The 12358-nt window shown below is 37.9% G+C and overlaps 1 protein-coding gene across 2 annotated transcripts in view; it reads right to left on the bottom strand.

Moving 5' to 3' along the window:
- Window positions 1–4711: 4711 nt before the first annotated feature.
- Window positions 4712–12358, bottom strand: part of LOC118819056 (cell migration inducing hyaluronidase 1) — a 173401-nt gene continuing 165754 nt past the window's right edge. The window contains exons 25-29 of one of the 2 annotated variants that reach the window (XM_036586671.1): window positions 11488–11692; window positions 10516–10605; window positions 9857–10014; window positions 9025–9125; window positions 4712–5599 (exon numbers count right to left, since the gene is read on the bottom strand). In XM_036586671.1, coding sequence (XP_036442564.1) covers window positions 5472–5599; window positions 9025–9125; window positions 9857–10014; window positions 10516–10605; window positions 11488–11692 — 682 coding nt within the window. In that variant the 3' untranslated portion in view covers window positions 4712–5471. The remainder of the gene's footprint in view (window positions 5600–9024; window positions 9126–9856; window positions 10015–10515; window positions 10606–11487; window positions 11693–12358) is intronic. The other variant, XM_036586670.1, reaches the window with a different exon arrangement.

The following is a 12358-nucleotide window of genomic DNA, read 5'->3' on the forward strand; positions in this document are numbered from 1 at the left end:
TGTTGATGTGATTGTTTTTCCTCTGGTTTTATATTAAGCCTATTTCATTTAATAGTCTATTCAGGGGATCTAAACTTGATGTAGTAGTTATTTAAGTACAATGATGGGTAATGCTTTATAGCTAGGTAAGTTATAGCATTCCTTAATCCGTGTAGATATTCATGATAGATTTACGTCAGCACCTTCTCACATGAAGTTGAAGTCAACTTCTTATTTGCCAGCTTCTTGTTTAAATTTTCCCGTTCCCCCTTGAATGGTGCAACTTCAGGCACCAGAAAGTGACTGCTGCACCATTTAAGGTGGAACTAGAAAATTCGAGCAAGAAGCTGGCAAATAGAAAGCCAAATTCAGCTTTATCCTTCTTGTTGTGTATTGGGGGGTTTATTTTATTTTGATGTGCATTAAGATTAGAAGTGATTCACACATTTTTGGATTTGCTGATGTGTGTGAGATTGTGTTTCTACTGGAGCGCTAAACTCGGTTTACGTCTTGTTAACGTCAGGTGCAGACTGAATACTTTCCTGCTAATTAGCATGATCAGTTATTAAAGAAATATAAGCTACCGATAGCAGTCCATGCAGCCTAGATAAATCTATGTCTGAGGATGATAGCAAAACAAATTTGGTGAAAATCGGTTGAGTAATAAGGAAGTTGAGGCCGATTTAATCCTGAGACTCATCATCTCTCAATACAATTGATTTTGTTCACAAGCAGCTCTTGACCGCTCCAACATGACGGACGCACAGACATATCGCCTCACATAGAGAACAACAGGCAATGCGGCATCTAGGTATGTATATCTATGGTATCTAAGCTTATAATTGAATTGGTTGACACCACAGATCAGTTGTATGATATATTTGTGTAATGCATACTGGGTATTGTAGTGCGAGAACATTGATGTATGAAAACATGCGAACAGTACAAAACTGTGAATTCTGTCAATCTGATGAGGCTGAGGGATGCAATGCTGCGCTATAGAATACTACATAACTCAACAAATAACATATTCAGCAGTAGTTTGAGGGTCAGAATGACCCCTTTAAGTGATCTCACCGCCAAGTTTATAACTTTTTTAATGACAGAAGAGGTGAAAGTTTGCATTATACATCACATCTTGTAAACTTGTGTATTATCTAGAATCCCGAGTTTAACAGTTGTTATTATTTCATGTCGTTGTTAGTTGTATTTACATGAAGCATAATACAGGGCAGCCTATCAGAGCAGAGCTCATTTACATAAATCAGTCTTAACATCAACAAAAGTTTGTTTCTAAGGGAATTTGACATGTCAAAGTGAATATTGCATCATAGGTTGACCACTGGGGAAAAAATAAAATGCAAGAAAAATGTAGAATATGGGTTCCTCAAATGTCCAAGAATCTTTCTTCTTCACCTACATTATAATTAAAATACTTCTCACTTAAAATAACCACCACCTGGTTTTACATGTGCAACACTGTCAGTGTCTCTGGCCTGGCTGCAGCACTGGCGCCACAAAAGCTATAGCCTGGTTCATGGTCAGGACTAAGCTCGCTTCCGCTACTTGTGTCAGGGAGTACAACATTCCACAAAGATTTCTAACGGGCAGAGGAACCACACCCACAGTACAGAAACAGAAACATGCTCTCAGTGTAACGGCCAGTTTACTAAATCACCTCCAATTTCTGCCTCATTTCAAAAGTGATAGTGTCCTGAAGCTTAACTGCTTTGACGTCTCACTGCATGTGTAATGTAATGTAATGCAATGGTTTAGCGTGGTGGGAACTGGGTCAGTAAACATCCTGCCTGTTATTCTACCTGTCTGTCTGTCTGTCTGTCTGTCTGTCTATCTATCTATCTATCTATCTATCTATATATCTATCTATCTATCTATCTATCTATCTATCTGTCTGAATGTCTGTCTGTATCTATAGCTGTCTGTCTGTCTATCCGTCCGACCATCTATCTATCTATCTATCTATCTATCTATATATGTATTATTCCTCTCTACAACATCCATCATTTGTCAGTTTCTGACCATCTATCTACCTGTCTGTCTGTCTGTCTATCTATCTGTCTGTCTGTCTATCTAGCTATCTACCTGTCTGACTGTCTGTCTATCTATCTATCTATATATCTATCTATATATGTGTCTGCATGTCTGTCTGTATCTATATCCATCTGCCTGTCTATCTATCTATCTATCTATCTATCTATCTGTCTCCTTCTGTCTGTCTGTCTGTCTATCTAGCTAGCTAGCTATCTGTATCTGTCTGTCCATCCATCCATCCATCTATCCGTCCGTCCGTCCGTCCGTCTGTCTGTCTGTCTGCTTGTCTGTATCCATCTCTGTCTGTCTGTCCGTCCATCAAGAGATCATCTGTCCATCAATCTGTCTCTTTCTATCCGTCCATCTATTTGTCTCCATCTGTCCATCCATCTGGACTTTTAAACAGGCAAATTTTTTAGGCTTCACAGACCATAAGGCAGAAATATGACATCTAATAATGGTATTTTATATTACTGAGCCTCAATATAAAATATTTGACTTCTCAGAAGTCCATATACTCATACTAAGCCATGAAATTTGGGCAGTTGGTCACTGAAACTGTCAACAGAACAAAATAATACGAAACAGAAACAGGACGTGTATCTTCGTCATTTATTTCTGTACAAAAAGTTTTGATCAAAAGCAATACGTTTCCATTACTTTAAAATCCGTCACATTTACATCACATCAATGTACAACTCAAAGGTTAATGTATGTAAATTTGCAATGATACAAGAAAAGTTGGAACTTAAAACTTTATAACAGATCATTGTTTTTTTTTTTACAGATAGGACAGAAATACATTACAACTTAAAAGGACGTCCCTTCTAGATTTGTTTCAATAGTGCCTGTACAATAAATAAGTATAAAATATATCTCTGTTATCAATCTGAGGATTTTAGAAACACATAAAACATACAAATCACTAACAAAGTACAATCTCCGAAAAAAGACCAGCTATTTCGGCATGTTTGTGCTCCTTGCCGGATGGAATACAGGTTGCCAGATCCTTTCACCGGTTTAAACCCACGTTTACTGTAGCTGTTTCGTCTCATGTAGTTTTGGGGGCACTGAGGTTGCATAAGCTCTCCTACAAGCTCCTTTTTTCTCTTTGCAACTGTTCATTTTGAGCCCGAAGGCCTTTTTTTCTCTTCCCCTGCTGGTTCTCTTGTATGCTACAACACAAACAAACTGACCACAAATTCTGGTATGCGATAATTAAATGGCGAAACCGCACAACATTTACAATCTTTACAAACTTTTTTTTTTACAGGATAGAAAAAGAAATTACATACATTTTTTGGAATGACGAGGAGGCAAATAGCACAGAGAGGGGAGGATAAAACAGGGAATGTTGCACGTTGGGTTTTCTTCTTTGTTTTTTTTTTTTCTCTCTCCAAAGCAGTAGAATGTATATTCACACTGACGACACAGAAAAAAAAGGGGAAAAAAAAGAAAAATCACGTAACATCCACATTATCACGTACACTGACATTGTACATCGATCCGGGTGGGAAAGGGAGCTGAAGAAAAGGCGACACGAACGCATGCTTGGGTTTGAATAGGCAGGTTGGAGTTCAGTAGTCCTTACACAGCAAAACCTCCAGTACTCAGTTAACTTATTTGGGTCCAGCTGAACTTAAAGGGACACTTCAGTATTTTTCAAATTGATCTCTATCTGCCACATCTGTCTCATAGCATTGATTACCACAGACAATAATTTCAATGTGGCTCCCTGTACTCAGAAAAGAACAAAAAAACTGCTCACTCATATTCACTTACAATAGAAGGCTATGGCCAGTTACTAAATTTACAAATGTTTCCAATCCATGACCATATAATGCGAATTTGAAGCTATGCATATATATGCAAATGTTAGGGCCAACTGACATGTTTTTGATTTAAATAAGTACACATCCTCTACAACGTACACACATTTTAATGCAAAGTTACTGTTTATGTGCTGAATTTAACATATTGCGGGAAAAAATAAAACATAAAATGTGGCCTCTGCAAAAGTTTTTTAATTGCACTAATACCTCAAACTCAGCAAATAAATAGAAATTGCGCACTACAATTTGCAGAAATATGTCATATTTACATCTGGTCCCTGTAAATGATGGCTTATTTTCACTAAGAAAATCAACAAAACATGTAATCTGATTCATACTTTTGCATCCGTCTCCATGGTGATCAGACGGAACTTGTGAAAACCCCGCCTAACTGCTAAAGTGATAACAAATTACCTCAAAACTTTCCCCTCTGGAAAACTCCCATATCAGGAAGTAACAGATGATGTCATCAGGGATGCACGATGATATCACAATCATATTGCTTTTAAAAAGATATCAGAATTGGGCAGATGTACAGAAGTCCAGAGAGGTCATGAGGTAGTTGTAATTTTCCGGATTGTTTTCTTGAGTAAACGAGTTAATTATCTTGTGATCTCAAAATAAAAAGTTGTTAGATCTCACGATCTCAAGATAACAAAGTTGTTATCTTGAGACGAGTTAATTATCTTGTGATCTCAAGTTAACAAAGTTATTAGATCTCACGATCTCAAGATAACAAAGTTGCTATCTTGAGACAAGTTAATTATCTTGTGATCTCAAAATAACAAAGTTGTAAGATCTCAAGATAACAAAAATTGTTATCTTGAGGTAATGAGTTAAGTATCTTGTGATCTCAAGATAACAAAGTTGTTAGAGCGCAAGATAACAAAGTTGTTATCTTTATATGAGTTAATTATACTGTGATCTCAAGATAACAAAGTTGTTAACTTAAGAAATTTAACTTGTTATCACAAGATAACACACCAGAAAATTATAGCAAGAGCTTACGGCCTCTCTGGACTTCTGTACAGATGTTTAAATTTGATTGATGTTTCAAGCCGATATTTGATGTCATTATTGTACTCCGTAAGAGCAGAACACTTAGGTGACGCTGGGTTACTATACTAAAAACTTCTGCCTTTTATTAATGTTTATGTATCAGCATTAGTATCGGCAGGTATGCATGAAAAATATCGGATATTGGCATTGGCCTGGAATTCCCATATCGTTGCATCTCTATATATCATACAGATTACAGCCTACTTTACCAACACCTTTAACTAGAATTCATGAAGATGTTCTAAAAGCACAAACTGCACAATGACGTCTACTATACGTTTTCAGTTTTCTGTGTTTTTTGGTGCTTTTAAGTTATTATTGTCCATTTTACATACAGATGCAGCAAGTAGAAACGACATTGACAAATGCTGGAGTATCCCTTTAAACGAACCCTGTAGGTGTTCATGTAACGCTGTAGATTCTGCTGTGTGGCTGTGCGGGCGCGGCCGGGGCCCGAGCGCCTCCGCTCCGCTCCGGCAGTGGGCAGTGATGCTTTAGTGAGAGTCCGCGAGAGAAAGAGAGAAAGTCCAGGGACGAGCTTCGTCTCTCTCAGAGCTTCATCACCCTCACTATGGGCATGGGCAGCACCTGGTGCAGCTTCGCTCGCTCCTCATCCACAGCCAGTCGAACCCAGTCGGGCCGGAAACTGCCTTTGAAGCCCACGAAGGCCAGTTTATCTGGAGAAAAAAACAGAAGAGAAGATGAGCACGGCTGAACAATTAATTGCATTATTTTTATACTTTTTTGAAAGATTTAGGCCCAATCCTGTTTCACCCCTCGTCCCCAACACTTAGCCTTTAGCCCTCTGTTTTGCGCGTTCACATCTAGGGGTAGGCTGTCTAGGTTTTTGTTGAGATAGAGGGGTAGGGTGAAGTGTTAGGGCTACATGGCCCTCTAAATGGAGGTTTTTCAGAGACACACTCCAAACAGAGTGTTATGAGAATAAAAGAAAAACCGGCAAGATGGCTGCACAAGTGACCAAAGAAACCCACAAATGAGAGAATTTTCTTTAAAAATTATGATAACCAATCATTTCAATGTATTATGGTCCTTTTCTTCATAAAAAGCATAAAAATCACTAATAGTATGCTAATGTCTCAGTAGCTAGCTAGCTAAATTTCCCTAAATTAAGCTAAATAGTTCAGCAGTTCTGATGCCTGAAGCACCAGAATGTAACTGCTGCTTAAGATGGAACAGGAAAATTTGAACAAAAAGCTGGCGAATAGCTGACTTATGCTTGATATCACTGAAGAATTAGAGGTGGGCAATAATAAATAATTGCCCCCCCAGCAGTGGGGTTGCTGAACTTTACCCTCCTCTGCTATCACTGCAGACTGGCAGGGCTACAGAGCAGCGCTAGTAGCCTGTTAATGAAGTAATGTTCTTTTTTATTTGAAGGTTGTTCTATTTCATACGGGAAGATATCAACCACTACCTTCTAACTCAGTTCCAAGGGGCAAGGGGCAACACTCGAAAACAAGGGGTCGGGGTAGAAGTAGGAAATGGGATTGGGCCTTAGGTTCATTTTAAAAGCAGTGCATTTTGTTATAGCTGTGGGAGTGGACAAAATGAGTTTTTCAGAATGTATTTATTACTTACAGTAATTACTTTTAGTAATGCAGATGTTGTTTGTGTTTACTGTTAATGCTAGGTTTGCGTAAGAAATCACAACCACACAAGCTAAAGGGAAGTTCACAGTTCTGTTATGTGCTGGGAAACGAACACAGGCACCCAAGCAGGGTACGGATAGTTCTCATTTTGGATTTGGAAGCACACCATACTGGACCATGCACCCTGTACTACCTAGTGGAAAATCAACATTGCGCCAAGTTTCAGTGCATCATATAATTTGAAAAGGTTCTATTACATTGTTTACTAGTTAAAAGTACACTGAATAAACAAATTAATAATATTAATAACAAGAAATAAAAACACCTGCAGCGCCACAAAGACGCTGAAATTATGTGGCACCTTTGTGTGTATGTTAAGACAAACCGTTGATTCAGTTTGCTTCTTCCTGTGTGTGGTTTCTTGTGTCTTAAAGAGCTAAAGTGAGCTTTGCTGTGCGGTGAGACGGCGTTTGATCCAGCTGTGTGCATGATGTCCCAGAACGTCTTGAATTGAAGGCTTCATTCTCTCTAAGGCAGTCAGTTACAGAGTCCTGACCTCAACCTCACTGCACTGCTGAGACGTGATCTGAGGCAGACATGCTAAAAATGTACACGGACCAAGGTTTTCTATCTATCATGCTCTGTGGCACCAATAACTCTTTTTTATTCCACTCTGATGAATAAGGGCCAATGCACTTTTAAAAGGCGTACTGCAGTTGCAATGTGTAGCAGTATAAGACATTATTTAATTGAATTGAAATAATTTTTTCTATGCCATAAATGTAGATCAGATCACATTTACCGGCATGTAGGAGTCTGAATTGTGAGAAGACTTTCTCTCTAAAGTGGCCGTGGGGAATGACAGTAATATGTGAAAATAGTATGTGAAGGGAGGGGCCGGAGGAAGGACCCTGCTGCTCCGGCATGTGTGTATGCATATGCGCATTCCTCCCTTTCGCACACATGTGCGGCATTTTTCCTTCACGTACTGACCGCTCAGCTGTCCAAGAGGGAGAGTTTATGATGAAAAATTCCAAAGTTTTATGTGATATTTATCACAGCTATTCTACAAAACAACCTCCGTAAGTATCACAGAGAGTAGTGCATCTCCTACACTGTGCACACCAGTGATCGTGCTATGTGTAATTAATGTTCAGTAAAGTGATACAAAAGCAGTACAATGGCTATTTATAAAGGCACTAAGATTAGCAGTAATAATGTTAATAGTAAGGCCATAAGGATAACACTCTTAATCTAATTAGTCATTTATGCTTACTTAAGTACAGTTTTGATAGGCTTATACTACTGTATTCTCAAATTGTGAGACTTTCACTTCTACTCGAGTATATTCATGAGTAGAATAGACAAGGGTTCCAGTAGTTTAGTGCTTCACATTGAGTTCCTAGTTCTCTTTTTTTCAGTGTTTAATGTCATTCTGTTGTGTTGGTTCAGCTCCTGTTCTGCTTTACTGCTGATCACTCCTCTCACTTTGGAGCTTTAGCATTTTATTTTACACCAAAAGGATCCAAAAAGTGAGTCATACAAACTACACTTCCAGTGCTGGCAGATGCTGGAAGTTCCAGTGCACTTCTATTACTTACTCAGTACTACATGAGTTTTTGGATCTAACAAATTTACTCAGTGTTTTTGAAACGGTTCTTTTACTTACACAAAAGACATTATTTCACTGAAGTAATATGTTTACTTGAGATCAGGTTTAGTACTGTGCTAACGGCCTCAATCAAAACACAAATGATCAAAAAAAGTAAAGCTTTTCTGCCCCCTATTGTCTACACTGGTCACATGCAGCAGACCTGTTAAGTGCTATTTTTAACATTACACAATTACAAATGATGGTTCTTCATGAGTTCTTCAGTAAAAATAATGGTTGCCTGGTTAAAGGGTTCTTTGCATCATGAAAAGGTTCTTCAAATTGGTGGAGAATGTGCTGTAGGTCTATATAGCACCAAAAGGTGTTGTTTTATTGTTAAGATGTCAGGCTTGTTACAATAGAAGAACACTTTTTGGTGCTATATAGAACTCTTTTCACAACATCTACAGGACATTCTCCAACAATTTGAAGAGCATTTTCACAATGCAAAGAACTATTTAATCATGCAAAGTGTTCTGGACAAACATGGCTTAAAGAAATCCAATACGTTTACATCATTCTAAACAACAAACAAAATGTATAATGTGCAAGTCAGATTTTCTGATGAGTTTTTGCTGGATCATTGATAAGCTATATTTTTGAGTGAAATCCTGAGTTGACTTAAAATGATTAGTATTTTGTCAGTATGCACAGTCAATCAGAACAGTTTACAGTGCTTGTTTTGGTGATTGTATGCTTATTTTAAATAACTGATAAGAGCTATATCAGCACTCCTGATAATGCACTGAGAAACTAATTTAGTGTGCTATGTCCACTTATATTGCTTGTTCTTAGAAAATAATACAGAACAATAGAACAACAGTCTTGTGCTGTTCGTTACCTTTCAATTTCACATTCTGCTCTGCACCCAGTTTTTCAAGTATTTTGGTCCAAGGCCCCCTTGTGACCAGCTTGCCCTTGGAGGTGATCATCACTATTGACCTGAAAGTGCAAGTGGCAAAGAATGACAAAGAGGTTGCTGTCAGTTATTATATAATATATATCAAAACATAACATTTCATTCTACGCAATGTTGACGGAGCAAAACCTCATATCTCTGAAATAGTAACTTTACAGGAGAAGGAAAAACTTGCTTTAATTTTAATGTAAGTCAGTGGAACCAGACTTTTTTCCAAGTCATTTTTGGCCATTTTTCTGGTCTATTCATGATGAAATTTATACATAATAAAGGCCAACAGACATTTTCAAATTATGTCAAAAACTAAAAAATGGCAAAAACGGCAAGGTTTTGTCATGAAAGCGGTGATATATATGTTTAACAGGATGTATCTCCAAAAAGGTGACTTTACAGGACAAGGAAAAACCTTGTTAACTTTGAATGGGTGACAATGAAACCACACTGTTTCTAAGTAATTTTGGAGCAAGTAATCTATGGATCAGTAGTCCATTCAGAAAAAAACATGGAGATACAAGGTTTTGTCCTGACCAGTGACGATATATGAAATGTATTAAACATATATTGAAATTCAGATTTGAACTGAGTACAGATCAAAATGTTTCTAATGTGTTTAAAACAATAATACATGATACAGAATTATTTACCACTGTACCATTCAACAGAGTGAGAGACAAAGAACGCAAAATGTGTGTGTTCCTCTTATTTAAGTCCTTTTCTCTATTAACCATGGCAGTAAGCTAGGTCTTGTGCTCACTCGTCTTTTAGGCTGTTGATGTAGTTCTCGATCTGAGCCGGGATGCCCATCAGCACAGCGTTCCTGAAACCTTTCGTGTCCAGCACTTTGCCAGTATGGCCATCCAGGACTGTCACATGCACGCCGTCTTCTGATTGGTAGATCTTCTTACCATTGACCTGCAGGACCAACCAACAGGCAATCGTCTTTTTTTACCCACTGTGATTAATGAAAATCAATAGATGCTGAACACTGCATGCATTTGGGTCAAGGTCCACACAGTCATAAAACCCAGCATTAATAATAATTCATGAAAAACAATTGATTAGAATAACTGGTGCTTACTAATGAATGATGATGATGATGTATGAAGAATATTCTCCTTATTAATAGATATTTATACTTGCTTTTCTTAACCAGTCAGCACTAAGTCTCAGTAATGCAATCAGCAATCAATACAGTAAGTCAAACCAATCAGCACTCGGTAGCAGTAATGCCAACCAATCAGCACTCAGTAGCAGTAATGCTAACCAATCAGCACTCAGTAGCAGTAATGGCACCCAATCAGCACTCCGTAGCAGTAATGGTAACTCTGGCTCTGGTTTTAATAACTTGCTGTGCTAATACAGAACTCCATTACACAACTATAACAGTGAGTATAACAGTGTGGTGCCTTGTACCTCTGTATAGGCAAAGTCCTCTTTTATGTGGAAGAAGCGAGTGTTGTAGGACTCTAGCTTGATTTCCAGAAAGTGCTCAGATGCTTGAGGCTGCAGGAGAAATGAGAATAGTTTCAGGAATTTCCTGAGAGTCACATTTGAATAGAAATTTCCTACTAAAACAGCAACTTTACAATAACTATCATTGGTCTGAAAAGTGCACACGATGAGGGAAAAGCAGGCAGTAAATGTGGGAGAAACTGGGAAAAGTAGCAGAAAATCCATAAAATGCTTTTAACACTGAAGTTGTAGTTACAACTGTATGCAAAAATTTGGGCACCCATTGTCAAACGGCGGTGAAAGTAAGTTAACACATCCTCAACGAGCACACTTCTGCACATTTTAATGCACAACAGCTGTTTATTTGCTGAATTTAATATAGTAGAGGAAAAAAATAAAAACATAACATTCATCCTGTGCAAAAGTCTTGGCACATTCTATGTGTTATATTTAATTTTTTCCCATTATGTAAAATTCAACAAATAAATAGGAATTGTGCACTAAAATGTGTCATATTTGTCAGATTAAAGTTAATGTCATATTTAAGTGTGTATTCTGTAGAGAATGTGTTAATGTATTTTCACTTAGAAAATATGTCCTACAATACCTACAAGGTAGGTGATTCTAATAACGTGGCCAGTGAGTGGAAGTACAAGGTAGATGTTTCTAATAAAGTGGCCAGTGAGTGGAAGCACAAGGTAGGTGTTTCTAATAAAGTGGCCAGTATTTACATTTTTTACAGTATGTGGCACTACGCTGTTTGTTCCAACCTATCAGATGCCAGAAAAAATAAATGCTGTGTCATACTCTGTATAGTGAAATCTGAAGCATCATGATCTTACATTTAGGCCACCAAGCAAAAATAACACCCAGCTCTGTATGTTATTATGTAATAATATGCAAATACTACAGCAATACTTAAAACCCTCTTACCAATCTGGAGCGGGGCAGTTTCTTGGGCATGGGCACATCCACCACAGGCATTTCAGCATATTTGGGGTACGCCACTTCCATGCAGTCGCTGGGGCCGCTGCCTTTTGGGATTTTGGCCGTAATCTTGATCCTTTCACAGCCCTTCACTGAGCAGAAGGCAAAATCATCCTTATCATTGTGTGCCTGGACCCTGAGGAAGAGCAGCCTATACAAACAAAGCCAGAGATCAGACAACAGAGAAAAAATGTATTAATGCATACGCATCACTGTTTATATTCATCTTAAAAACAAATTTCAACCATTTGCACATAAACCTTTAGATCAAAATGTCTTTAAAGGGCCAGTATCATTCTCGTTGTATTTCTGAGGTTCACATCTATTGTTTATGTGGATTTATGTACCAACAGCCGCAATTCATTTTTACACGACCATTTTCCTTCCCCTAGAATTAGCTGTTTTTCTTACATTAAGACTGATACATGTAAATGAGTTCTGTTCTGATTGGCTGCTATGTACTGTGTTTATATTCAAAAAGCAGCCTGAGCCGAGGCACTCCTTATAACTTAAACATGAATGGATGGAGCTAAATGTTTTGTGACATCACAAAAACAACTCATTGAAAATAGGAACAGGTGGAGCTAAATTGCTGCATATGTGTTCATGGTTGTGACATCAGAGCCAGGATGAATTCAAAAGTGAGTGTGGATATGGGTGTTATAAAAAGTTGTGACATCACAAAAACAACGAATTCTGCTTTTGCAGCTTAATTTCCGTGTATGGACTGTATGGACTGGGAAATTCTAACAAACTTTTTTATTTAAAAAAATGAGGAAATTCTAGTTTGCCATAATATGGGCCCTTTAAAGCTATG

The sequence above is a fragment of the Colossoma macropomum genome, unplaced genomic scaffold (assembly GCF_904425465.1).
Source record: "Colossoma macropomum unplaced genomic scaffold, Colossoma_macropomum, whole genome shotgun sequence".
Classification (NCBI taxonomy): domain Eukaryota; kingdom Metazoa; phylum Chordata; class Actinopteri; order Characiformes; family Serrasalmidae; genus Colossoma; species Colossoma macropomum.